A 27,467-nucleotide genomic window follows, 5' to 3' on the forward strand; every position below is an offset into this window, starting at 1 on the left:
CACCCCTCCAGGTCCACTACAAGCAGAATTTTGGATAATAGCAGTTTTGAATATTCAGAGAGCTTAATAATGAATAAATGAGTAAACATTAACGCCACATTCTACTTCATTTAATTGAAACAAAAATCGACAACGACGATAAGAATTGGGACAATCTACATAAATGGGTAATGCATAGCTAGACAGTTTCATCTTTACTAGTTCTGTGATATTAATGTCCACCCAAGATTCAGAATTTAGTAGTCTATTGTCCAGTCCTGTGATACATGTACCACTGTGAACACAATGTAACGGGCTCTGTTCTCGATAATATTTTGTCGGAGAGAATTGGTAGATAATGTATCCGAAATTGTGTTTCTGGATATTTGATTCTAGTCATTGTCATCGATGGTTGGTTATTGTTGTTGCTTAAAGTTTTGATTCCGGTCATTGATGTAGCCGAAAGATTGTTTTCGAGCACTGATATTGATGGATATTGGTTTCTGCAAGCATTGACTGTGCTGGTCATTTATGTTTCTAGGCATTACAAATGCTGAACAATCGAGGACTTGTGTATCATCGTTGATGTTGCTTGTCGATTATTCCAGGGCATTGACGTTGCTTGTCGATTATTCCAGGGCATTGATGTTGCTTGTCGAGTATTCCAGGGCTTTGACGTTACTTCTAAACCCCTGAAAACACACGACTGAAAAGTAATTTCAAACTAACAGCAGACTTGAAAAAGTAGAATCTAAAAGAAGTACGTACACTCAAAAAGCACAAAACACGTGCTGTTTGAAAACAAACCTGTGTCATACTTGAACAACTCTATCTTGTGTTGAATTAACACAAGGTCTTGTATTGACAAAATTGAACACAAGATGTGTTGGATGTTATGCACAGTAATTACAGCTTTGGGGTTTGGTGGTAATCAAAACCCCGCCAGTAACACCAACACAAAAAGTGTTAGGTGTAACAGCTTCGGGGTTTGGTGATAATCACAACCCCGCCAGCAACACCAAGACAAAAAGTCTTAGGTGTAACAGCTTTGTGGTTTGGTGATAATCAAAACCCCGCCAGAAACACCAACACAAAAAGTCTTAGGTGTAACAGCTTCGGGGTTTGGTGATAATCACAACCCCGCCAGCAACACCAAGACAAAAAGTCTTAGGTGTAACAGCTTTGTGGTTTGGTGATAATCAAAACCCCGCCAGCAACACCAAGACAAAAAGTCTTAGGTGTAACAGCTTTGTGGTTTGGTGATAATCAAAACCCCGCCAGCAACACCAACACCATAAGTGTTAGGTGTAACAGCTTCGGGGTTTAAGATAATCACAACCCCGCCAGCAACACCAAGACAAAAAGTCTTAGGTGTAACAGCTTTGTGGTTTGGTGATAATCAAAACCCCGCCAGCAACACCAACACAAAAAGTCTTAGGTGTAACAGCTTCGGGGTTTGGTGATAATCACAACCCCGCCAGCAACACCAACACAAAAAGTCTTAGGTGTAACAGCTTCGGGGTTTGGTGATAATCACAACCCCGCCAGCAAACGAACACAAAAAGTCTTAGGTGTAACAGCTTCGGGGTTTAAGATAATCACAACCCCGCCAGCAACAACCAATACAAATAGGTGTAACATATATTTCATAGATGCATGTACATACTGCCCTCAGATATCTGAAGACTGCCAAGAACACACAATTTTACATGGCTGTTTTGCCCTTACCGGGCTGTCACCTTGTCGACCATATTTGTAGCATCTTATGTTCACTTCTGCAGGATAAATACTTAAGGCCTTCAAGAACCGCGTATAGGACATTTGTCCTAAACCGACAGGCCAGATTTGGACAACAGATTGACTAAGTATAGCGTTTCCAGGAGGGTTGAATTCCAAAGTACTTATTTATCCCTTATATCGGTACCTGGGGAAGGTGTTATAAACTTGCACCACGTGTGTCCGTCAATCGGTTCTTCAGCCAGTCCCAATAGTTTTCTGGGTTTGTTTGAATCAGAACTTGGTACATGACTCTACAATCACAAGTCACAGATCAACTTCCAGTTTTGGACTCCTACGTCCAATGTGGACAAAATTGTGGCCTTTTTTTCCAAATTTGGATTTAACAGTTTTCCTGATTTTGCGGAAAATTTAAGATAGATCCATAGCTTGACCATGGCAAGCTATCGATTAAGTTTGAGTGTCAGACAGTTTTGTCTATTCCCCCCCCCCCCCCAAAAAAACAAGAAAGTACGACTGTTTGGTTCTGCTAGGGACTTTGATATGGCTATTGTTCTGATGTCTCAAACCGGTAGAAAACACGTATTGCTTCCGTAATGTTGATGAAGAAAAGTCTGCGCATAAGGATATGGGCGGAACAAGGAAACAAGGTGTGGCACACATTGATTGGCAGGTCCCTAACCAATCAGCCGTCTGAATTGAGTAGAGTTTATTAAGAAAGAACCTCACTTCGTCTCGCTACGCCTCCGTTCTAATCGCGAAGATTTTTCGTAATGAACTTTATCCTGTACTGCACTTGTTCTTTGTTCTTTCGACGTGAAAAGATCAAGTGCCTTTCATGGCGTTGCCACCATCCGCTTACTGGCCCGACCACTCGACTTTGAAATCAACAGCGAGTGGAACGGCAAAATGTGATGACGTACTTTACGGGAATACACTGCGTAGAACACATTCGCGAGGAGAATGAATGCAAACGATATGAGGACCAGGATCCCAAAGAACTCTGGTTCTGGCGCGGCGACGACCATGGCAAATTTGAGAAGATCCATCAGCATGTTGATAGAGTTCTGGACTCCGCTAAACGAACCCCGTTCTCGCTCATCCACGGATTCCAGTACTTGCTGGGTGATCGCCAGATCCGAGATCCACAACCCTGTACAACAACAAGAAGAAGTACCGAACTGATGGCAAGAAATAGAGAAAGAGTTACTTGTAAGTGGGCGAAATTTAAAAAAAGAATCGAAATGTTTTAGGGTCTAAGCGTCAAAACAGTCATCCGTATACCACCTGTCAACAAAAATTGTCGTACCAGATTAACAATACCAAGGCCAATTTCCTAAACGACATTTAGCACAAACAACGTAAGAAAGTATAGGCTATAAAGTATAAATTTAAAACGGATTTATGCCAAGAGAAGCAATTAACAGTTTTCATTGGTGTTGGAAAGACGCAGGGAATGTTGTAGGCGAATTAATAAAATCAGTATGGAAATCGTGTAGCCTTTTGTATCCCTGTAGTCTTTTATGTTGAGCCTATAATCACAGGAAGAAGTTTTTAACGGGTGTTACTTATAGTAGTTTGGAAAATATGTAAATACAATAATGTCTTTCACTGGAAGACGTGGACAAGACTGCATTTACAAGATTGTGTTTGGTAGGCATTACTGGGTTATATTATGTTACATTGTTTTAAATTATAAAAACCAGGGGCCCATGTTGTTATCAAAATTATTTTATCAAAACATAAAACACAGTGTTATGGGTCAGTGTCCGTGACTTTCTCTGCGGGAGCCAATACTTACCAAATCTGGCTGTCACGATGCCCGTCAACATCAAAGTGAGGGAGATAAAAGAGTTACCTCCCTCTGCAGGAGTTACTGCGGTAGAGTTGTCTTCAATGGCTGGCAACAACCCCGATGTGTTGGAGTAAACCGACATCATCTCATCCCAGAAATAGACCTCTGCTTCCTGAGGTCGGTCATCAGAGAGCACTGAGTACACTTGTGTTGTGAGTTGCCAAGTCTCATTCGCAGTTGTACGTGTCGTCACTTCCGATGTTCGAAGATAAAATGGATCAAAGGGACTTCCGGGAGACCAGATCGAGGCAATGCACATGGTCAGGCATATCGTCTCTGTTGCCATAGAAATCAATCCGGTTCTGACCAGGCCGAAACGACTTTTCAAAAGTGGAAACACAAACGTTCCCAGAATTCCTACGATCGCGCCTGCGCCCATGATCAGCCCGAGGACTGACTCCGACATCCCCTGTGAGTAGGAGTAGCCTGAGAAAGACGAGAGGACGGTTGGGTTGAATGGTTACAAAAGAAAAATCGAAAGATAATATCAAACAACCAGCAGGACGCTAAGAGAACGTATAATATTATTATTGCCTATACTTATTAATAACATTTTGACTGGATGTGCTATCTAAGATAGGATTCTTATGATTGGTGCATTTTGTTAAATCACGTGACTACAAGCAGAAAAGTGGGCTGCAGCGCCGGAAAGGGGTTGGTTGACAAAATAAGACGTTTAGAGAATGGTTAATATTAAACAATACGTGCACCATTGCGTACTTTAAACTCCTTTATATGAACCTGCCTTTTCCTTCTAAAAGAAACCTTTGTAATACCGTGGTCTCCTTATGATGACTGCCATTGGCCACCCGTTTTCTCTCAACCACGCCTACTCTGCTCCACCTCTGCCACGCCCTCTATCCTTACCTGTAGTTATGTTGTCAAAGCCCAGTACCGTCATGTACAAGCAGGCCAGAGCTATGCCGGCGTACGCCACCTTGTACCTCATGAATACCTTCCACCCTCGGGCAAGGGTAATCAGGCTACTGAACACGGTATAGCAACAACTCCGCAAAGCTTTCCTAGGTCTGGAATTTTCCATCACAACAATGTCATCCGAGGTCGCCAGATCTGAAAAGAAAGAGAGAAACTCGTGTTTTAGATTTAGGGTAATGTTGTTAAAATGTACTCTCCCAAGACAGACCATTCGAATCTATCGATTCTTTGATGGACGGCTATGGACATGTGCGTGGGGAGAGTTATGAATAGGAAGCATGTCTTAAACCACTTCGGTGGCCTAATAGTTACAGCGTCCGCTTTGAAGTCGGGAGACCTGGGATCAGACCCGGCTCGAGTCATACCACACATTTTAATAATGGTAGGCCTATTTGTTGCTGTCTCGCTTTGTGCTCAGCACTAACAGGTTATAGAGCAAGGAAACATGATTGGTTGGCCCGGTGTCAGTTTAATGTAACTGGGTTGGGTGTCTTCGGCATGATACTTTAGGGGCGGCAGCACTGTGGATTCATGGACTCGCCTTGCCACAAGAAGACACAGTATATGTACAAACACCTAATGACTCGTTGTTGTATGACTGAAACATTGTTCAGTACGATGTTAAACCTCAAGCATCCATTCATTCATACCACTTCTCGTAGTCACATTAAACCCCATGCATGCATGAGGGAAGCAAAATTCAGTCTAAATTCGCACGTTTTCTGTGTTATTTTGTTCAACAGATTTCTATCGTGGTTTCCTCCCACCATAATGCTGGGCGCCCTCGTATAAGTGAAATATTCTTGAGTACGGCGTAGAACACCAATGAATAAACAAGTAAATAAATAAATAAATTAAAACATGATTCCAAAGACGGTAATACATGATAGACTTCACATCTTAGGTTCTAATGGATTTATGACAGAAAGGATTCCCAAACCGATAGTATAATTATTTTCTTGCATTTCCGATCGATTAATTGTAATTATACCTATACACTTGAATAAATCCGTCCCGTGCAGCATTAGAAGCACCTGGCGAAAACGCCCAAAAAAAGACCTTGGCCGTTATCAACCCAAAACAACTTAATTACAGACGTGATCGGTCATAATTGTCTTTTTCGATTTTTTTCGAGTTTAATTTTAATCATTAGGCGTGTATGTGCTAACACTCTGTATACTTTACCCTTCTCATTTCCTGAAATGTACTTCTTTTTGGCGAGTGCTGGAACGGAGACGTAAACCTTCTTGATGAGGACATATTCCACGAAAACGGAGACAAAATTCCACGAGGCGATAAAGATGGCACCTGAGATGATGGACCCAAACCCAAGGACTTGACCTGTAGCGACTGGAGCGGTAATATTCGTGAGCAGGTCAATCCTCCGTAATGTGGCCGTCATTTCTACAACAGAACAAAATCTGTGAGCGTATTCAGAGTTTTCTACAACAGAACAAAATCTGTGAGCGTATTCAGAGTTTTCTACAACAGAACAAAATCTGTGAGTGTATTCAGAATTTTCTACAACAGAACAAAATCTGTGAGCGTATTCAGAGTTTTCTACAACAGAACAAAATCTGTGAGCGTATTCAGAGTTTTCTACAACAGAACAAAATTTGTTAGCGTATTGAGAAATAAGACATTTTTCTTTAATGTGAGTAAAACCATTGTACAGCCAAGCATGCATATACATTCTCTACTAATTACGCCTTTGTATGTCTTTGTAAATATACAGCTTATGGTAAAATGATCGATTTTTACCGTTTAGCTCATAAACATGTATTCATTTAGATTATAGCCGGTTTTATTCCCGTAAAATTATCTCAATTACTCTGTGGAAATTGTGAACAAAAGCGAAATTTAATACGGAAGTAGTATTTTGAGATAAGAAGGTTGATTAACAAATCCCCATTGCAAAATTCAGCCCAGCGCAGACGAACGACATTTGTTGTCGAAAATCGGATTTCCCGATCCCAGTGTCGGGTGATCCGGAATATCGGTTACCCGCTCACGAGCAACATTTGTTGTCCATTTTTGAAGATTCCGGTGACGAAAGACGGTCACATGACACGTTCAAGATCTTGTGACCCCAAAAAGTTGTTTAACAGCTTCCATTTTGTATGTATACCCACATGACATTTCCATAGACGCTGATTGGTTGATGTAGACGCCCACGCGCTCACAAGATCCAGACTGACGGCAGACGACTGAAAGACGACTGAATCACAAGATCCAGACTGACGGCAGACGTCTGAAAGACGACTGAATCACAAGATCCAGACTGACCGCAGACGTCTGAAAGACGACTGAATCACAAGATCCAGACTGACGGCAGAGGACTGAAAGACGACTGAATCACAAGATCCAGATTGACGGCAGAGGACTGAAAGACGACTGAATCACAAGATCCAGACTGACGGCAGACGACTGAAAGACGACTGAATTACAAGATCCAGACTGACGGCAGACGTCTGAAAGACGACTAATCACAAGATCCAGACTGACGGCAGACGACTGAAAGACGACTGAATCACAAGATCCAGACTGACGGCATAGGACTGAAAGACGACTGAATCACAAGATCCAGACTAACGGCAGACGTCTGAAAGACGACTGAATCACAAGATCCAGACTAACGGCAGACGTCTGAGAGGCGATTGAATCACAAGATCCAGACTGACCGCCGACGACTGAAAGACGACTGAATCACAAGATCCAGACTGACGGCAGACGACTGAAATCGTGTGCCTCGGTTCTTCTGTTTCTGGATTTTTTGTTGCCCCAGAATAAACAAGCTGAATCACTGGATCAAGTGATCAGACTCAGGGTTTTTTTTGATGTGGTTACCCGTACACGAGTAAATTCCGAGGATTTTCTATTGTCTGGATCAAGAAATCTTGTTTTCGACGACAAATGTTGCCCGTGTGCGCTGGGCTTTACATGTTAATGCAAGACTAGATAAGGTTTTAGCCACGCTCGCAACATTTCTTCCTGTTTACAACATATATACACTCGACCCATTTGAGCTTGGACATCGACAGTAGCAAATTCGTTGTAAAAGTACTGCGGTCTTCAGGTAAACTAATGTAATCGTAAACAGTAAAAACAAATTTACTCACTTGTCAATCTCTCCGAGTCACGACCACATATTTCGATTATCCAGTCACGTTCGATAGAGATGGTGTTCCCGACACTCGCCAACCGAGCCAGAACGGCAAAGAGAATGAGAAGCGCGTGGCAAAGTGCCGTCAACCAACCGTCCCAAATCTCTGCGATCTGAGACCTGAAAGCCAGCAACAATATCACAACCAGCGCACCGAGAATGACAAAAACGTTCTGGCAGACAAGGGTCACGCGGGCAGCTGTTGAGAGAGAATGAAAGTGACGGATTATGAAATTATTGACCGTTTACGGAAAAGTTTCCAGGTCAAATAAAGGGAAACACCCCAGCAGGTATTCTCCAGAGCGAACCTCGATGCTCAGAAAGGTGAAAATTTCTATATTATGAATTTATGTACATTTTATGTACAAGATAGTCTCAATATGGAGATCTCACCTACGTTTACAATTCAAACAATTACACAAGTGCACTAAACCATATATCAACTGCTCGATGTACTGTTATTTTATGTACCCTATTATGACCAGGCTACACATAATGACAATGTTAGTTGCAAACACGTAACTCTTATCTAAGTGGGGCAGACATAAAGAGTTAAATCGAATCATGATTGAATGTGTTGTAAGATATTTTCCTATGTCTCCGCGCAGAAGAGTTGTATTTTATTCTGCATGGTAATTTGCATAAAATGAACTATTTTTGCAGTGGCTGTACAGAAGAGGCTGGAATCAAAAAAAAGCGATTGAGGAAATTTCAGTAAAAGGACGCGGAAATGCGAGCTTATCCGTGGGATTTCTTTATGTCGTAAGTGTTCTACAACAGCGAATCCGTTTAGTTTATTGTTGATTTCTGCCTTTACGATGACAATTTGTGGACAGACTAGTAACTAAATGCGCATGTACTGCAAGAGAAAAAGAATCAATCTGGGACGAGAGTCCCTGAATACAAGCACCGTCCTAGCTCGAACCTTTCAACCGTGCCGTTCGGTCCACCCAACTTCCAATCAGACTGCCGAGTAGTAACACTGCCGCTCCTTGACAGAGGCCGTACACCGCCGTGAGCTGCAGAGAGTCTGGTTCTAGCTCGATCAGAAAGAGGCCGACACCAAACGACCACATCCGGTCCCCCTGGAACAGATTGGGTATACCCTTAATCTATTGAATTGAACCCAATTTCCTCCACCCATAAACCTGATTGCCGTCATAGAAATAAAAAAAAAATTCAGCACGGTATTAAACACAAATCACGTAAAATAAATAAATAAATGAATAGAGGGATGCTAAGTTACACTAGTTGTCAATCTACTTAAAGGCTGGCCTAGTATATCTGCACAATATACTCGCTTACTAATTGTTGATAGAAAGTGTCACCTATATAAGTATATCAGCCCGTACACGATGAAGTTAATTGAAGAAGTCAAACTTTAGAGCCAATAAAAATCGTCATTTCATTCAACTATTGGGTAAAAGAGCGAAAACAAGTTTCCAAAATATATGGAAAGCAGACGTCGTTTGGACCATCAGAGACGGACCATGCAGGGACTGGAGCGTCTACTGGGTTTCATGGGCAGTATGAATGACGCATGCAAGTCCAATACATGTCTGTTCAGCTTTAGGTTAGTTTTCAACACGTTTCAATGAGTAGTCTTTTAACTTTATTACAAATATTGAATTTGAACTGACTACTAGTATGTTAAAACAAACCGAGCCAATAATGAAAGACTTCAGCGGTCAGTATTGCGTTAAAATACTATTAAACTTGACCAGCCTTCTGTACTCCGATCCCAGTACTAGAAGACAATGAACATATAAGTAAACCAGCCGTCTATAGGCTTTTATAACACTAATGGTCAATACATGGAGATAAAGCGTTGGACAACTTAGCCAGCAAAACATATATCCAACACATATCTTCAAATCACAAAGTTGCTTTTTGTCATCGCGCATGCAAAAAAAAAAAAAACACTTGTGTCGAATGAACACAAACTTCTTCTTTCCAAGAAAAGTGTGATGTCATATTTGAACAACTCTATATTGTGTAAAATTAGCACAAGGTCTTGTTTGTGTTTTATTATGTTGTAACGGAAACATCTGTGTTGAATGAAACAAGACGAGTTGTTGTGTTCGTTTCCAACACAACAGTTTTTTCGTGCGACTTCAGCAGTTTTGGAAATGGATCTTGCGATTATCGACCTTTACGGACTACGAATGGTATATGAATGTCGGACTTGACGCTTATATTTGCCTTCTTTGCGCCATGTGCAATGCTTACCTTGTGCTAACTATGTCAAGTGAAGAAATCATGTTTTACTCACCCACGCCGAGAGGAAATGACTAGAATAAACGAAAATCCCTGTCCTCCTCCACCATGACTTGGTGTATTCTGAAACAAGTCTTATATCAGTGAATACACCATGTATAGTAAAATGGCTACTGAAAGAAACATGGAAAGTGTATAGTTGTCACTCCATTGTACGAGGTAATGCTCAACTCTAACTCCAGCTGCTTGCACAAGCCACATAATACTATAATTATGAGGTGTTTAACTTAAGTTTTATCGAGAATCACTCTGTGTTGGACAAAACTACCAACTTGCGCAATTTGCTGCAGTTTTGTGAAACCGGGCTCTACTGTAAAAAAAGTAGGTACATGGTAAAGTGCCATTAATATATTCCTGTCATTCCGGTTCTTTTCACCAATTATGCCGTCATAGAAATATGCCGTCATAGAAATATGCCGTCATAGAAATATGCCGTCATACAAATATGCCGTCATACAAATATGGCGTAAAATGAGTGAAATATTTTTAAAAGAAAACACAAATAGCATAGGCCGAGTTATTTAGAGAGAGGCATGGAAATAGACCTAATGGGCGACAGCCATTATGTCTGACGTGCTTGGTAACTCAGTAAATGAGAGGAGGGGGTTTATCTGGAATTCTTACGAGGCCATGGGATGCGCCAAGTCAAAGCACCCAGAAACATTGTCGCGTCACTCGCACACCTTGCACGTATTGTTAAAGAGCAAATCACAGTTCGGATGACGTAAGCGGAAACAGCTGCGTTCTCGGATTATAAAGATAACGTGCACCTCATAGTGTCGCTTTTCGATTTTCTCAATGAGTGCGATTTTGCTTAGTTTGAACTGCGATATCTCGGTTATGCAATACCACAAAGACAAAATGTTATGCCTTTTAAACTTCATGTCGGATACTTCCTATATGCATTTGGTCTGGTGTTGTCTTTTGCCCCGGAGGAGGAATTTTCACCCGACAAATAAAGTCGGTGCCAATCTGTCCGTCCGTCTGGATCCACCGCTGTGTGCATCAAGCAGGAAGAACAAACCATTAAACCACCACTTCTTGGATACATATAGATTTTGAATGCAGCGTAAAACACCAGCTTGGCCAGGTGCCTGGAAAACCGACCGACTTAAAGTTACAGCCAAACCAGCGAGAGCTGGATTCGAACTCGCGACGTCTGTGGTAAAGAGCCTTACAAAACGCAGTCTGAGCCAACGAGGGACCCTCCAGACCTAATTCGTCAGGACTGTTTGGCTGCCAAGAGAACAAACAAGTTTTCACCTCTGCCCCCCTCACCCCTCCTCCCCAGCATAAAGGCCTATATAATGAGATCTATGTCTCAGGAAACCACACAACTAAGTCTACCTGAAGCCGATGACTTGGATGAGGTAATTGGGATGGAAAATGGCTCTCCCTCTTTGGGTAACAAAGGCTCCGTCTCTGCGTTCTTCGCTTCCATGTTTCCTCAAAACTGTTTTTCGCGATGTGTGAAATGGTTAAGCATGATTATACGGTCACCCATATTTGCACCCCTCACTTAGGCCTTTAACTGTAACTAATTATGCCGCAGCACGACAATTTTGTCTCTGTCGCCAAGCCTGAATATCTCAGGGTCAGCATTCTTAATGTTCCGGGAAATGATTACACAGAGGATACCCTCTTTTGCCAAGAGCGGCCATTTTAGATTGAATAAACGGTGTGCGAGCCATCTTATTCTGTAGTAAGAGTTGTACACCCTAGATTAATATGTCTTCGAATTACACGCGAGATCTGATGTATCGCCTGGAGATACGTGTTCATGTAGCACTAATATGTGTCTGGTGTTCATGATTAAGTATACGTGACACCAGACACACTTAAACAAGACTATCACGAGGTTTTGATGAGTCAGTCTTTATGATTCCTCAATTAAACAGTTTATTAGAAGAGAATTTACATCTACCTTATGACGCTGAACAAACTGCGACTGGAGAAGCCTGTGTGCGTAGCGTATAGCCATACTCTCTTGTCTTCTTGTCCGAAATAAATAAAACACAGGGACTCCATACTTCTTAGTGAGCATTTATATGTTTTTTTTAGAACTTTCCACCCACAACTTAGGCCCAAACCGAGTTGACCATCATTCCCTTAATCACAATAATAACCGAGTTCCTACGAATCATCAAGGCAAAGGTAAACGTGAAGAGAAAGCAGCACAGCTTGGGTGTGAAAGTATGCATGAGGGCGTAATTTGTTCTTCGTATTCTCCCAATAGGCGACTAGCACTTGACCAATACGTGAGGTCGCAGGTTCAAATCCGTCTCCTGCTGTTTGGTTGCTACTTTTGTTACACTATGCTTGCCGTGTCATAGGTGAAATATTTTGAGTTCAGTGTAATAAAACAATGACATAAATAAATTGCTCTGCTATTTTAGAAAGATTGATCCACTACATATCGTTCCTCGAGCAAATAAAAGGATGGTTGAAAACATGACCTTATTATACTCCAATTTGAAAATTGAAGTTAGTATTATTTCAGCATCTGGTCAGGTGTCTGAATTAAATTTTACCTTTTAAAGTCATGAACTTTTCGGAGCTTGTCATCCACTCCTTGCTTTCCAAGCCTTTGTGACAATAACTGATCTGTATATGCAAACTGGATGTTCCGCTCAAATCGACGAAAAAATATATTAGCCTATATTTCTTATCTAGCCATAAACATTCATTCCACGGCTATTTGCTGTAGCCTATATAGACCAATATTTCAATTTCGTACCAATTTACTAAATAGTATATAGGCCTATTTCGACATGTTCTGTTATGTGAACCATTCCATATTGCTCCTGGTGGAAGAGGGCGTGTTTTACAGAATTACCTCTCTGGAATCGTAGCACGCAGGAAGCAGTAGCCATTTCCGTCTGGTGGACAAGACAGATGACGCAGTTTCACTTTTACTGTTTGTAACTCTGGAACCCACGACAATAAATACTACATGTTCAGGGACAGACTTTTTTCAACCACACGTAAGCTGAAATTGAGTTGTTTTTTGTTTTGGGTTTTTTTTTTAAAAACGTGAAATGAATGTGTACACATTGGCCAAATCTGCATTCGAAATACTTCGAAATCACTCTCTCCGACAATCTAATATCCCGGAGCTTCCGGGGACTACTCGGCTCCTGGACCCTCACCTAATAGACTGCGATAGTCGTTCCGCTGTTGTCAAATACGCACATTACATGTACGTGCACTCCAAGGACTCCTTTGTTGTCATATGACTGAAAATTTGACTAAAAAAGAACGGTGTTAACCCTAAGGACTCACTCACTCACTCATTCTTCACCTACCTCCCAACGCTTACTGACAGACATGTATATAAGTCAATTTCCAGCTCATGGCATTCTCAATGGAAGATATAGGTCTTTCCTGAGATAAGCTTAACACAGATGTGTCGCGTCTAAACAGAACGGACTTTATACCAAGGGATGCAACTCTTGTAGGACAATAACACGAGCATCGTTTTCGATTCATCAGGTGGCCAACTCTTTAGCAGGTAACGTGGACGAAACATTATTCCTAGAAATGGAAAATGCACGTGTGGCCATAAAGGTTAGAACTGCAGTATAGTGATTAAGAGAAAAGACAAGATAATTCTGTCCCGCTTGAATGCTATATAATTTGGTACTGAAGTCATACCTATAAATCAAATTATCATTAATCCCACCGGAATGCCTAGACGTCCAAAGTCAGGGCGGAAAAAATCTGTCAAATCATCGCTCAAAAAACTATACTACATTTTACATTTTAATTACAATACTTTTGTTAAGTAACAAGTCCATAAAAAGTGTTCTTTGTCTCCTAAATAAATTTTACGACGCCGTTTTGTGGAGCAGCTAGACAAACCTTATACGTTTACCAAGGAAAATCGCGAACGGTATAAGAATTTTGTTGGCGGTTATTCGCTTTCTTATCTAATCGTTTAACTGATGTTTAATGCTTTATTCAAGAACATTTCAGGAGAAAGCGGAACGGCTCCGGGAGGATGCCAGAGCCGTCCCCGAAGTATCTGACAATTTTGCTCACACAAATCCGCAGTCAAATCTGTAGACACATTAGTCAAGAGCTTATCGATTGACACTGATGCCCTTTCTTTATTGAAGGTTCCTGTGTCAATTTTTGCAGAGAAGGCCTACCGACACAGCACATATTCTTGTTTGTAGGTAGCCCGCACAATCTCACAATCTCACAGTCTTCAGTCACGTCCATGACGGTTTAAGCTCCCAAAGCCTGGAGCCTTCAAACGCTCCAGGCGCTCGGCTGATCACAATTGACTGAAGCACAGTTAACGCGTCTGGTTTGCTGAGAGCCTTGAGATAAGCAAAGAACGCTATAGCGCAAGAAAGATTTTAGTTTTACCTGATCCCGCGTAGATCCTGGATAATCTCTGTCATAGTTTTATCTAATCCCATGTAGATCCCGGGCGATCTGTGTCACAGTTTTACCTGTTCCCGCACAGGTCTCTGGCCATCTGTGTGATAGTTTATCTAATCCCGCGTAGATCCCTTGCGACCTGTGCCATACTTTTATCCAATCCCGCCTAGATCCCTGGCGATCTGTGTCATCGTTTTATCCAATCCCGCGTAGATCCCCAGCGATCTGTGTCATAGTTTTGTCTAATCCCACGTAGATCCCTGGCGATCTGTGTCATAGTTTTGTCTAATCCCACGTAGATCCCTGGCGATCTCTGTCATGGTTTCATCTAATCCCGCCTAGATCCCTGGCTATCTGTTTGATAGTTTAATCTAATTCCGTGTAGGTCCCTGGTGATATGGGTCATAGTTTTATTTAATCCCGCGTAGATCTCTGGCGATCTGTGTAATGGTTTTATCTAATCCCGCGTAGATTCCGGGCGATGTGTGTCATAATTTTATCTGATCCCGCGTAGATCCCTGGCGTTCTGTGTGATGGTTTCATTTAATCCCGCGTAGATCCCTGACCATATGTGTCACAGTTTTACTGTATCCCGCGTAGATCCCGGAGGGTCTGTGTCATAGTTTTATCTCATCCCGCCTAGATCTCTGGCGATCTGTGTGATGGTTTTATCTCATCCCGCCTAGATCCCTGGCGATCTGTGTGATGGTTTTATTTAATCCCGCGTAGATCCCTGGTGATCTGTGTCACAGTTTTACTGTATCCCGCGTAGATCCCGGAGGGTCTGTGTCATAGTTTTATCTCATCCCACCTAGAATCCTGGCGAACTGCGTGATAGTTTTATTTAATCCCGCGTAGATCCCGGAGTGTCTGTGTCATAGTTTTATCTCATCCCGCCTAGATCCCTGGCGATCTGTGTGATAGTTTTATTTAATCCCACGTAGATCCCGGAGGGTCTGTGTCATAGTTTTATCTCATCCCACCTAGATCCCTGGCGATCTATGTCACAGTTTTACTGTATCCCGTGTAGATCCCTGGTGATCTGTGTCACAGTTTTATTGTATCCCGCGTAGATCCCGGAGGGTCTGTGTCATAGTTTTATCTCATCCCGCCTAGATCCCTGGCGATCTATGTCACAGTTTTACTGTATCCCGTGTAGATCCCTGGTGATCTGTGTCACAGTTTTATTGTATCCCGCGTAGATCCCGGAGGGTCTGTGTCATAGTTTTATCTCATCTCGCCTAGATCCCTGGCGATCTATGTCACAGTTTTACTGTATCCCGTGTAGATCCCTGGTGATCTGTGTCACAGTTTTACTGTATCCCGCGTAGATCCCGGAGGGTCTGTGTCATAGTTTTATCTCATCCCGCCTAGATCCCTGGCGAACTGTGTGATAGTTTTATTTAATCCCGCGTAGATCCCGGAGGGTCTGTGTGATAGTTTTATTTAATCCCGCGTAGATCCCTGGTGATCTGTGTCACAGTTTTACTGTATCCCGCGTAGATCCCGGAGGGTCTGTGTCATAGTTTTATCTCATCCCGCCTAGATCCCTGGCGATCTGTGTGATGGTTTTATTTAATCCCGCGTAGATCCCGGAGGGTCTGTGTCATAGTTTTATCTCATCCCGCCTAGATCCCTGGCGAACTGTGTGATAGTTTTATTTAATCCCGCGTAGATCCCGGAGGGTCTGTGTGATAGTTTTATTTAATCCCGCGTAGATCCCTGGCGATCTGTGTCACAGTTTTACTGTATCCCGCGTAGATCCCGGAGGGTCTGTGTCATAGTTTTATCTCATCCCGCCTAGATCCCTGGCGATCTGTGTGATAGTTTTATTTAATCCCACGTAGATCCCGGAGGGTCTGTGTCATAGTTTTATCTCATCCCGCCTAGATCCCTGGCGATCTATGTCACAGTTTTACTGTATCCCGTGTAGATCCCTGGTGATCTGTGTCACAGTTTTATTGTATCCCGCGTAGATCCCGGAGGGTCTGTGTCATAGTTTTATCTCATCCCGCCTAGATCCCTGGCGATCTATGTCACAGTTTTACTGTATCCCGTGTAGATCCCTGGTGATCTGTGTCACAGTTTTATTGTATCCCACGTAGATCCCGGAGGGTCTGTGTCATAGTTTTATCTCATCTCGCCTAGATCCCTGGCGATCTATGTCACAGTTTTACTGTATCCCGTGTAGATCCCTGGTGATCTGTGTCACAGTTTTACTGTATCCCGCGTAGATCCCGGAGGGTCTGTGTCATAGTTTTATCTCATCCCGCCTAGATCCCTGGCGATCTATGTCACAGTTTTACTGTATCCCGTGTAGATCCCTGGCGATCTGTGTCATAGTTTTACCTGATCCCGCGTAGATCCCGGAGGGCCTGTGTCATAGTTTTATCTCATCCCGCCTAGATCCCTGGCGATCTGTGTGATGGTTTTATCTCATCCCGCCTAGATCCCTGGTGATCTGTGTGATAGTTTTATCTCATACCGCCTAGATCCCTGGCGATCTTTTTTGATAGTTTTATCTCATCCCGCCTAGATCCCTGGCGATCTGTGTCACAGTTTTACTGTATCCCGCCTAGATCCCTGGCGATCTGTCACAGTTTTACTATATCCCGCCTAGATCCCTGGCGATCTGTGTCATAGTTTTATCTCATCCCGCCTAGACCCCTGGCGATCTGTGTCACAGTTTTACTGTATCCCGCCTAGATCCCTGGCGATCTGTGTGATAGCTTTATCGCATCCCGCGTAGATCCCTGGCGATCTGTGTCACAGTTTTATCTAATGCTTTTATTAACTCCAAATTGCCCGACTGTATTCGCGAAAACTGAAAATTTGACCGGCATATTAAACGATGAACTTAAGGCTCAGTCACATCTACACTAGAGACTAGCAAAGATAACCCTCGAGCAGAAAATGGCATGTAACCCTCTTATATCTTGGAATCTTGTGGAATCTGAGATTATCGCCAGCGATCGCAAAGCTTTCGGAATCGACCTAGGTGGTTGTTGTGCATGCATCAAAAATCAGCTGCATGCGATCAGCTGTTACATAAATAATATTTTGACTAATTTTAATCGTTGCGCTTTTTATCACCTTTCATTTTATGCAATCAGTTGCCTAACGCAGGTAAACGGGATTTCCACATGTTTTAAAGGTTGGATTAGGCCTCTGACAGGGTGGGTTTTACCCCTATCATCTGTTTGTCAATTTTGTGAAAATTTCATTGGTCATCCCTTATCAGGAACTTTAATGGAATTGTCTCAGAGGGCGAGGATTATCAGGCGCGGGGCGTTCGGGGCGTATGGACAGTGCAGTGACGCCAAGTGTTAACATGTACGTAAGTGAACTGTGGACTGAAAAATCGCATAGAACTGCCTGTCACAACACGATGAAGCTGAGTATCTTTAATAAGCATATCCACGGAGTCATCCACAGATGCATCTGTACTCTTTGTGTTTCCAGTTATCAAACTCGGGACTGTCACTGAAATCACTGTCACTGGGACGACAGTGGAGACGATCGGGTACCCCGCAGTCATCCGGAAGTACGTTTGTCACGTTACCGGTTTTGATGAAGGTCAGAGTCATACGGAAAATGAGGGAGGTTGTACAGGAAATTCCTGTCTGGCCGCTCGTCTCGCGAGACAATGCGGGACATCCGGACGTGTAGAAACCACAGAGATCCGGACAAATTTGGACTAATTCTCTCAGAGTCTAAATACGGCATCCATTATTCACCAGTGTGTAGGTATATAATGTCCGCAATGAAAACCTCCATGATTGCAAGCAACTGCCGTGGATTGCTCAACTTAGTTTACAAAAACTGAGTCGCCATATCCTTGGTTTGAATTTTCAGCGTGCCAAACGTTTAGGATGTGTAAGAAGAGTCTATGGGTTGTTATCTGCTGGTATCCCAGGAACTGGTGCCGTACTATATGGTGTCTTGCACAGAACGTCCGTATATATTTTGGTTGACCAATAGTATCTGTTAATATTTGTACGTATCACATGAAGTCACTTCTGGGCGTGTACCTGTTTGGAATGGAAATCGATGAATATTCTGGTTGGCGGTTGCCTAATAAACGAATATATATGGAAGCTTTTTGCCACCATCACACCGTCTTTCCGCCGCATATGAACACTAGGAAGATTCATTTTTACCGTTAAATTGGCGCCTCGTTCTCCTTTTGAAGTACTTGGTCGACAACCGGACAAAGCTTCTGTTTGACACGGAAGCGTAACCTATTAATTCGAATGTGGTGTTACCGTATGTGACATAACACGACCAACACGACATAAAATGTCTGGTCGTCGTTTTCTTATCTTAGGATAACAGATCGGTGGGTTTCAAGACGATGTCACAAAGTACAAAACCACGCGATTTTAAAGTGAATTTGGTGTGGCATGCTGGGCCCAATATTCGTCTATTAAATAATGGATTGGTGGACTTCGAATTTGGAACACTCATGATGCCGACGAAGTTATTCCGATGTGGAGGAAAATCAACGATCCACTGATTTTCAGTAATCTTGATGACCCAGACGCGGTCACTGGGCCATTCGTTGCTAAGGCTATATATATATACACCTTTTCCCAGCATTACCATCAATATTGTCAATTTCCTCCTGCAGAAACGTATGGCCATTAACATGGTCATTTATGAGGGAACGTCAGCAGGCTAGCGTGTTTGAAGAGCTGTACCAATATCCGGACCGGCTGTGAATACTGATTATAGAGCACTAACTGTATGCGTCACAGACCTGCGCCTGTGCATGGCAGAGTTTTTCTCTACAGGCCGTATGGTCACATCCTGGGATACCAATTAACTCGACTGATGCCGAAATTTGAAGTAGTTTGCTGAAGATTTAACCCCGCTGACAGCATTACTTTTGCAAAATCTTGCAACAGATGGCCAAGAGAAACTTTACGACTCCGTGAGTTAAATTTAACCAGCCTTTTCAGTAAATTAATACCAAATTATTGCAGGAAAACATTCTACATGTGTATTCTATATTCCCATGTGCGACAAGCGTCATATGCGCCCACACGAAATTGTTTTGAGAAAACGAAGAAAGTTGAAAAATCACGTGACACGTGGATGGCCGCAACTACACATGTAATAAGTTTATAAAAAACGTTACACACAGTGTGCTGGACTTGCACCCTGACCAAAAACCACCAAAGTAATGCCTCGATTGACTCCAGAACAACGCGAGAGAGCCCTGGGTATGATATCTATGGGAGCTACTCATGCCCACATTGCAAGGACCTCCGGTTGCTCTCGGGTAAATGTATCAAACTTAATGCAACGTTACAGATAGACATCGGACAGGCCAAGAACAGGCAGGCCTAGGGTAACTACGCCCAGAGAAGACGGGCACCTGCGCACCTTACACCTGAGGAACCGTTTCCTGACAGTGACGTCATCACCAGTCAATGCCTTAGGTCACGGAGTCAGTCGGCAGACCGTGTCCAGGAGACTCATGGAATTAGGGCCTATCGACCATTCAGAGGGCAGTTGTTGACAGCAGAACATCGTCGCCAGAGGTTGCGATGGGCTCGAATTGTACCTCGTTGGCAGCGACGTGATTGGCAACGTGTTGTGTTTTTCACCGATGAAAGCCGCTTCTGCCTGTTCCGAGCCGATGGCAGACAGCGAGTTTACCTTCGAAGAGGCAAACAAACGGCTGCATCATGCGTCCAGGAGGTGGTACCGTTTGATGACGGCAGCGTGATGGTGTAGGGTGGGATCTGTGGAGAGGAACGGACACCACTGGTCATCATCTACGGGAACCTAACAGCTCAAAGTTACGTGGATGAAATTCTACGTCCTGTTGTCCTGCCATTCCTTCAACAGCAGCCATGCGGTGTCCTGTACCAGCATGACAACGCCAGACTCCATACAGCTCGAGTTGTCCAGAACTTCCTGGATGCCAACGACGTCAACGTCTTGCCGTGGCCTGCACGTTCCCTAGATATGTCCCCCCACAGAACACCTTTGGGATATCACGGGTCGTCGAGTAAGACAACGGCCACACCTTGCAGCCAACCGACAAGAACTGGCGTTCGTTCTCCAAGATGAATGGCAACGAATCCCACGTCATCTCATCAGACGACTGACTTTTTCTATGCGTCGGAGGGTTTTTGCATGCATTGAAGCAAGGGGTAGCCTCACGCGCTATTGATTGGTTTTGATATTGACTGATTTTAAAAATAATCAACTTTTTGTGTACTCTGCCCATTGTTAACTAAGATGGAATGGCTATTTTTCTGCCCCTGCGCTGTTTGTTCACTTGTAAAATGATTTGAGGGCTGCTTTGTACGTTCTTACTCAAGACTTTCAATATCTAAAGTGATTGGTCTTTTCAATATATTAAACTTCAGTCATCCTGTTTTTTGCCTTGGCAAAATTACTTGATTTAAAAACTCTTTTCTTTTGGCCGTTAGTTTATATATACATTATACCGTCTTACTGGGAATACCACCGATATGGTGGCCTAAAGGTTCGAAGTGAGACCCCGGGAATCAAGACTTTAAAAATTGTACTTACTGCTGCCTCACTTGGCACTCAGCACTGAGAGGTTAGATCAAGGAAACGGTGTCAGTATAATGTGACTGGCTGACGTTTCATGTCTGGTGTCATCGGCATGATACTTCAGTGCCGGCAGCAATTTAGTGGCATGAACACGCTGTGCCACAAGAGCACAAGGGGACACGGTACGTTTACGCACGCCTCATCATTCCTAATCGTCATATCGCTGAAAATTGTTGAGTATCACATTAAACCCCAAGCACACATGCTTACACTAGAATACCATTTCAAAGACACAAGACATGAAAATCAAAAGAGTTAAAGTATTCACTATTCTGTTTGGCTGATACATATACAATGTTGAACGTTAATGTAAAAGAATCGATATGCTATATTTAACAGAATAACCTGCTGCAATAACGGAATGATCCTATGACATAGCACAGTGCATTATAGCATCATTGAGGCAGGGGATTTGTTTTTGGACGAAGTAAAACGAACGCCTAGGAGTTTTTAATAAACTGATTCATGACACATGAGTACAAAAAGTGCTTGCATGCCAAATTTTGTTAATCATTAGCTAGGAACTCATTAGTTAACGGACAGAAGATGGAGCATCCCTGATCATTACCTCATTCATCTCCAGCACCATACATCACCACTTCTATTTTGGTCATTTTTACTGTTATCAGCAATGTCAATTCTTTCATGTCATGCATTGCCTCGCCAGTATCATGTCCGTTCACGTCTGTTCCCAGAACGCATATATGGAGAGCTACCAACCACCCTTGAAGTCGTCAGGTACACTGAAACGCGATATTAAAGTCACTGGACAGTAATGTTACCCTGCAAGCGGTAAGATCGTATTAGAAATAATCGATAGCCCTGTTAAACTGAAAATTACGTGGAACTTGATATTTCACACACATCATTTAATAGATATATTTATTATACAACACTGATAAACATTTCTCCATCATACGTGTGTTAAAGATTACTTAAACAATGTCAACAAAAAATTCTCCTGTAGGTGATCATAATAATAAAAAGGCGATGATTCGGAATATTACTGCTACGGGTTAGAAAGCTTTTTAAGGTGAAAAATAGAATATTACCGGTGTGTGGAAGCCGGATAAGGCCGTTATCGTACTATTGTTCCACTGCCCGTCGATGCCACTGAGCGATGGCACGATGATGCGAAGCGATGGCACGATGGCACGGAGTGATGTCACGATGGCCCAAAGCGATGGTACGAAGCGATGGCAGGATTTTCATAAGCCATGACACGATGCTAACGCTTGGTGTAATCGTGTCATTGCTTCGTATCATCGTGCCATCACATCGTGGCATCGCCGGGCGATGGAATAATGGTACGATGGTAGCCTTATCTGGCTTCCATACTTAGGAGTCTTCTCCGAGAAGATGACATTTAACTGACTAAGGATTTTCTCATACGTTATTCATTGCTGATACATGGGATAGGGGATGGACGAGATTTAAGAAATACACCAAGATGTTTTTATGCCGGTTTTCGTGATTTTCTTTCGCCGCTATCGACTGAGCTTTCTTTGCAGGCACAATTACACATTAATATAAATATAGTTGGATAGTAAGATATTAGATCATTACATATGACTGCCAAATGTTTGGATAAACTCCACGGTAGCTCCAAAATCCAAATTTTAAACATCCATTCTCTACAGTCAGTCTGTTATCCAAGTCGCACAGCCCAAAGGGGTACGAATTTAAGTAATAATACGGCTGGTCGTTGGTTATAATGACCATTAATGTACACTTTATCATCTCCGAGACTTCCATTTTCTCGGGGGATAAATCTATAGATTGAATTTATATACACATTAATTTTCGTTCCAAATCGCGACCTTTTGACCTTGCCTAGGGCTACTGTTTGCAAGTAGCTATTTGCACCAAATTTTGATGGAGCCCTTGGAGTTTGTGGAGCCATTCGTTGATTGGTAATTGCGCTGTTACAACTGATTACTGGTTGATCGATTGTATTACAAGCTTAATTATAGATCTGTCCAGATAGGGCGTGCAGCGGCCCCAGAGGTTATCGTGACTCAGTCATTAGACAATGACCGTATGTGGGATTTCTATTCTATTCTGTTTTGAAGGTTGTAGCGTACGCTAAAAGTACACCTATTATTTATTCCTGTCCACTGAAAGTCTGGTGTAAGCTGACGTCGTATATCTTGTAATTTCCTACGTTTGACGGTACAGATTGCCCTGGTGATGAGAAAACTCTCGGCAGAACGTGCCACTTTGCAGTTTTTATGGCCATGTAAACGATATTTATAGCAATGGAATTTAAAGCCCTTGAACATAAAGTAAACAACGAAATAAAACCAAAGAAAAAAAATAAAAATGAATTAATGCAGCATGACTCATCATATGTTCCCACAGTACCAAGAGAGATAAGCATGACCCATCATGTTCCCACAGTACCAAGGGAGATAAGCATGACCCATCATATGTTCCCACAGTACCAAGGGAGATAAGCATGACCCATCATATGTTCCCACAGTACCAAGAGAGATAAGCATGACCCATCATATGTTCCCACAGTACCAAGGGAGATAAGCATGACCCATCATGTTCCCACAGTACCAAGAGAGATAAGCATGACCCATCATATGTTCCCACAGTACCAAGAGAGATAACCATGACCCATCATATGTTCCCACAGTACCAAGAGAGATAAGCATGACCCATCATGTTCCCACAGTACCAAGAGAGATAAGCATGACCCATCATATGTTCCCACAGTACCAAGAGAGATAAGCATGACCCATCATATGTTCCCACAGTACCAAGAGAGATAAGCATGATCCATCATATGTTCCCACAGTACCAAGAGAGATAAGCATGACCCATCATATGTTCCCACAGTACCAAGGGAGATAAGCATGACCCATCATGTTCCCACAGTACCAAGAGAGATAAGCATGACCCATCATATGTTCCCACAATACCAAGGGAGATAAGCATGATCCATCATATGTTCCCACAGTACCAAGGGAGATAAGCATGACACATCATATGTTCCCACAGTACCAAGAGAGATAAGCATGACCCATCATATGTTCCCACAGTACCATGGGAGATAAGCATGACCCATCATATGTTCCCACAGTACCAAGGGAGATAAATAATCTGTTCAAAGAGAAGTGAAACTGCAGGGGATAATTTTATACATTTAAATTTAACCCAAAGCACATTTGCAGCTTGTAGAGCTCCTGGCATATCTTGTCATCACGCTATTCCCCTAAGACAGCTTGTAGAGCTCCTGGCATATCTTGTCATCACGCTATTCCCCTAAGACAGCTTGTAGAGCTCCTGGCATATCTTGTACATCACGCTATTCCCCTAAGACAGCTTGTAGAGCTCCTGGCATATCTTGTCATGACGCTATTCCCCTAAGACAGCTTGTAGAGCTCCTGGCATATCTTGTCATCACGCTATTCCGCTAAGACGACTAGCTATAGAGAGATTTGCGGACAGAATATCTCCACTTATATGTGTCAGTAATAAATTTCCGCGTTGGTTAGGCCACATGGAATTCATTAGGTATAAAGAGTGTTATATCACTCTATTGTTTGCTTGGGGAATATCTTGAACCTATGCTTCAAAACAGACATTCGTGTACCAGCCGTCAAGAAATATGGACGTTTCGGTTCAATTGTGGCAAGGCCAATTCCAAAAACGACGCTTAACACAAACTACCAGAGACGAAATAAAGTAATAAAATACGAAAATAGGACGGAATGATACAAAGAGAAGTCAACAGTTTTCAGTGATATAGGAAAGATGCAAGATATGTTCTAGAAGACTGAGAGAAGACAACAGGAAAAGCCGTCACAGTGCGCAGTTTATAAAATCATAGGATTTCAGGGTTAAATTGCTGTTGGTTGACTTTTAGTATTGTAAAAACAAAATACCAATGGCAGCAATAACTGATCACTTATAAATATCAACATATTGGTCAGTCCACATTATAATACAGCTCGTCGTCTGTCTGCGTTATTATACAACTATTAGTCTGTTTACGTTATTATACAGCTATTGGTCTGTCTGCGTTATCATACAGCTAGTGGTCTGTCTGCGTTATTATACAGCTATTGGTCTGTTTACGTTATTATACAGCTATTGGTCTGTTTACGTTATTATACAGCTAGTGGTTTGTCTGTGTTATCATACAGATTGTGGTTTGTCTGCGTTATCATACAGCTAGTAATCTGTCTGCGATATCATACAGCTAGTGGTCTGTCTGCGTTATTATACAGCTCGTAGTTTGTCTGCGTTATTATACAGCTAGTGGTCTGTCTGCGTTATTATATAGCAATTGGTCTGTCTGCGTTATCATACAGATTGTGGTCTGTCTGCGTTATCATGCAGCTCGTGGTTTGTCTACGTTATTATACAGCTAGTGTTCTGTCTGCGTTATTATACAGTCAGTGGTCTGTCTGCGTTATCATACAGCTAATAGTCTGTCTGCGATATTATACAGCTAGTGGTTTGTAAGCGTTATTATACAGCTAGTGGTCTGTCTGCGTTATTATATAGCTAGTAGTCTGTCTGCGTTATTATACAGCTAGTGGTCTGTCTGCGTTAATATACAGATTGTGGTCTGTCTGCGATATTATACAGCTAGTGGTCTGTCTGCGTTATCATACAAATTGTGGTCTGTCTGCGTTATTACACAAGTACACCTATTATTTATTCCTGTCCACTGAAAGTCTGGTGTAAGCTGACGTCGTATATCTTGTAATTTCCTACATTTGACCGTACAGATTGCCCTGGTGATGAGAAAACTCTCGGCAGAACGTGCCACTTTGCAGTTTTTATGGCCATGTAAACGATATTTATAGCAATGGAATTTAAAAGCCCTGAACATAAAGTAAACAACGAAATGCGTTATTATACACCTCGTGGCTTGTCTGCGTTATTATACAGATTGTGGTCTGTCTGCGTTATTATACAGCTAGTGGTCTGTCTACGTTATTATACAGCTAGTGGTCTGTCTACGTTATTATACAGCTAGTGGCTTGTCTGCGTTATTATACAGCTAGTGGTCTGTCTAGGTTATTATACAGCTAGTGGCCTGTCTGCGTTATTATACACCTCGTGGCTTGTCTGCGTTATTATAGAGCTAGTGGTCTGTCTACGTTATTATACAGTTAGTGGCCTGTCTGCGTTATTACACACCTCGTGGCTTGTCTGCGTTATTATAGAGCTAGTGGTCTGTCTACGTTATTATACAGCTAGTGGTCTGTCTACGTTATTATACACCTCGTGGCTTGTCTGCGTGATACAGCTGCGTTATACAGCTAGTAGTCTGTCTGCGTTATCATACAGATTGTGGTCTGTCATCGTTATCATACAGCTAGTGTTCTGTCTGCGTTATTATATAGCTATTGGTCTGTCTGCGTTATTATACAGCTAGTGGTCTGTCTGCGTTATCCTACAGATTGTGGTCTGTCTGCGTTATTACACAGCTAGTGGTCTGTCTGCGTTATCATACAGCTAGTGGTCTGTCTGCGTTATTATATAGCTAGTAGTCTGTCTGCGTTATTATACAGCTAGTGGCCTGTCTGCGTTATTATACACCTCGTGGCTTGTCTGCCTTATTGTGCAGCTAGTGGTCTGTCTGCTTTATCATACAGATTGTGGTCTGTCATCGTTATCATACAGCTAGTGGTCTGTCTGCGTTATTATATAGCTAGTGGTCTGTCTACGTTATTATACAGCTAGTGTTCTGTTTGCTTTATTATACAGTTATTTGTCTCTTTACGTCATTATACAGCTAGTGGTCTGTCTTCGTTATCATACAGTTAGTGGTCTGTCTGCGTTATCATGCAAATTGTGGTCTGTCTGCGTTATTATACAGCTAGTGGTCTGTCTGCGTTATTATACAGCTAGTGGTCTGTCTGCATTATTATAAACCTCGTGGTTTGTCTGCGTTATTATACAGCTAGTGGTCTGTCTGCGTTATTATACAGCTAGTGGTCTGTCTACGTTATTATACAGATTGTGGTCTGTCTGCGATATTATACAGGTAGTGGTCTGTCTGCAGTATTATACAGATTGTGGTCTGTCTGCGTTATTATACAGATTGTGGTCTGTCTGCGTTAATATACAGCTAGTGGTCTCTCTGCGTTACTATACAGCTGATGGTCTGTCTGTGTTATAATACAGCTAGTGGTTTGTCTGCGTTATTATACAGATTGTGGTCTGTCTGCGTTATTATACAGCTAGTGGTCTCTCTGCGTTACTATACAGCTGATGGTCTGTCTGTGTTATAATACAGCTAGTGGTTTGTCTGCGCTATTATACAGCTAGTGGCCTGTGTACGTTATTATACAGCTAGTGGCCTGTCTGCGTTATTATACACCTCGTGGCTTGTCTGCGTTATCATACAGCTAGTGGTCTGCCTATGCTAGTATACAAGCTGTGAATACCGGTGATGGATTTGTCAATTGGAAACAGTGTCACTGTAAATAGCTGTCTTGACTTCCTAGGATACATGTCCGTTACATGTATACAAGGTTAATGATTTCGCCTAAGTCGTTAGCTAGGAAA

General features: G+C 42.5%; 1 protein-coding gene across 1 annotated transcript; it reads right to left on the minus strand.

Moving 5' to 3' along the window:
• Window positions 1–2,552: 2,552 nt before the first annotated feature.
• LOC135478310 (solute carrier family 40 member 1-like) lies at window positions 2,553–17,874 on the minus strand. Its single transcript, XM_064758586.1, has 7 exons — window positions 17,674–17,874; window positions 8,596–8,755; window positions 7,627–7,869; window positions 5,693–5,911; window positions 4,439–4,642; window positions 3,518–3,997; window positions 2,553–2,869 (listed from the first exon to the last, which is right to left on the minus strand). Exons 1-7 carry the CDS (start codon window positions 17,872–17,874, stop codon window positions 2,553–2,555), a joined length of 1,824 nt encoding a protein of 607 aa, XP_064614656.1.
• Between the last annotated feature and the right edge of the window lie 9,593 nt (window positions 17,875–27,467).

The sequence above is a fragment of the Liolophura sinensis genome, chromosome 11 (assembly GCF_032854445.1).
Source record: "Liolophura sinensis isolate JHLJ2023 chromosome 11, CUHK_Ljap_v2, whole genome shotgun sequence".
NCBI classification, from domain to species: Eukaryota; Metazoa; Mollusca; class Polyplacophora; order Chitonida; family Chitonidae; genus Liolophura; species Liolophura sinensis.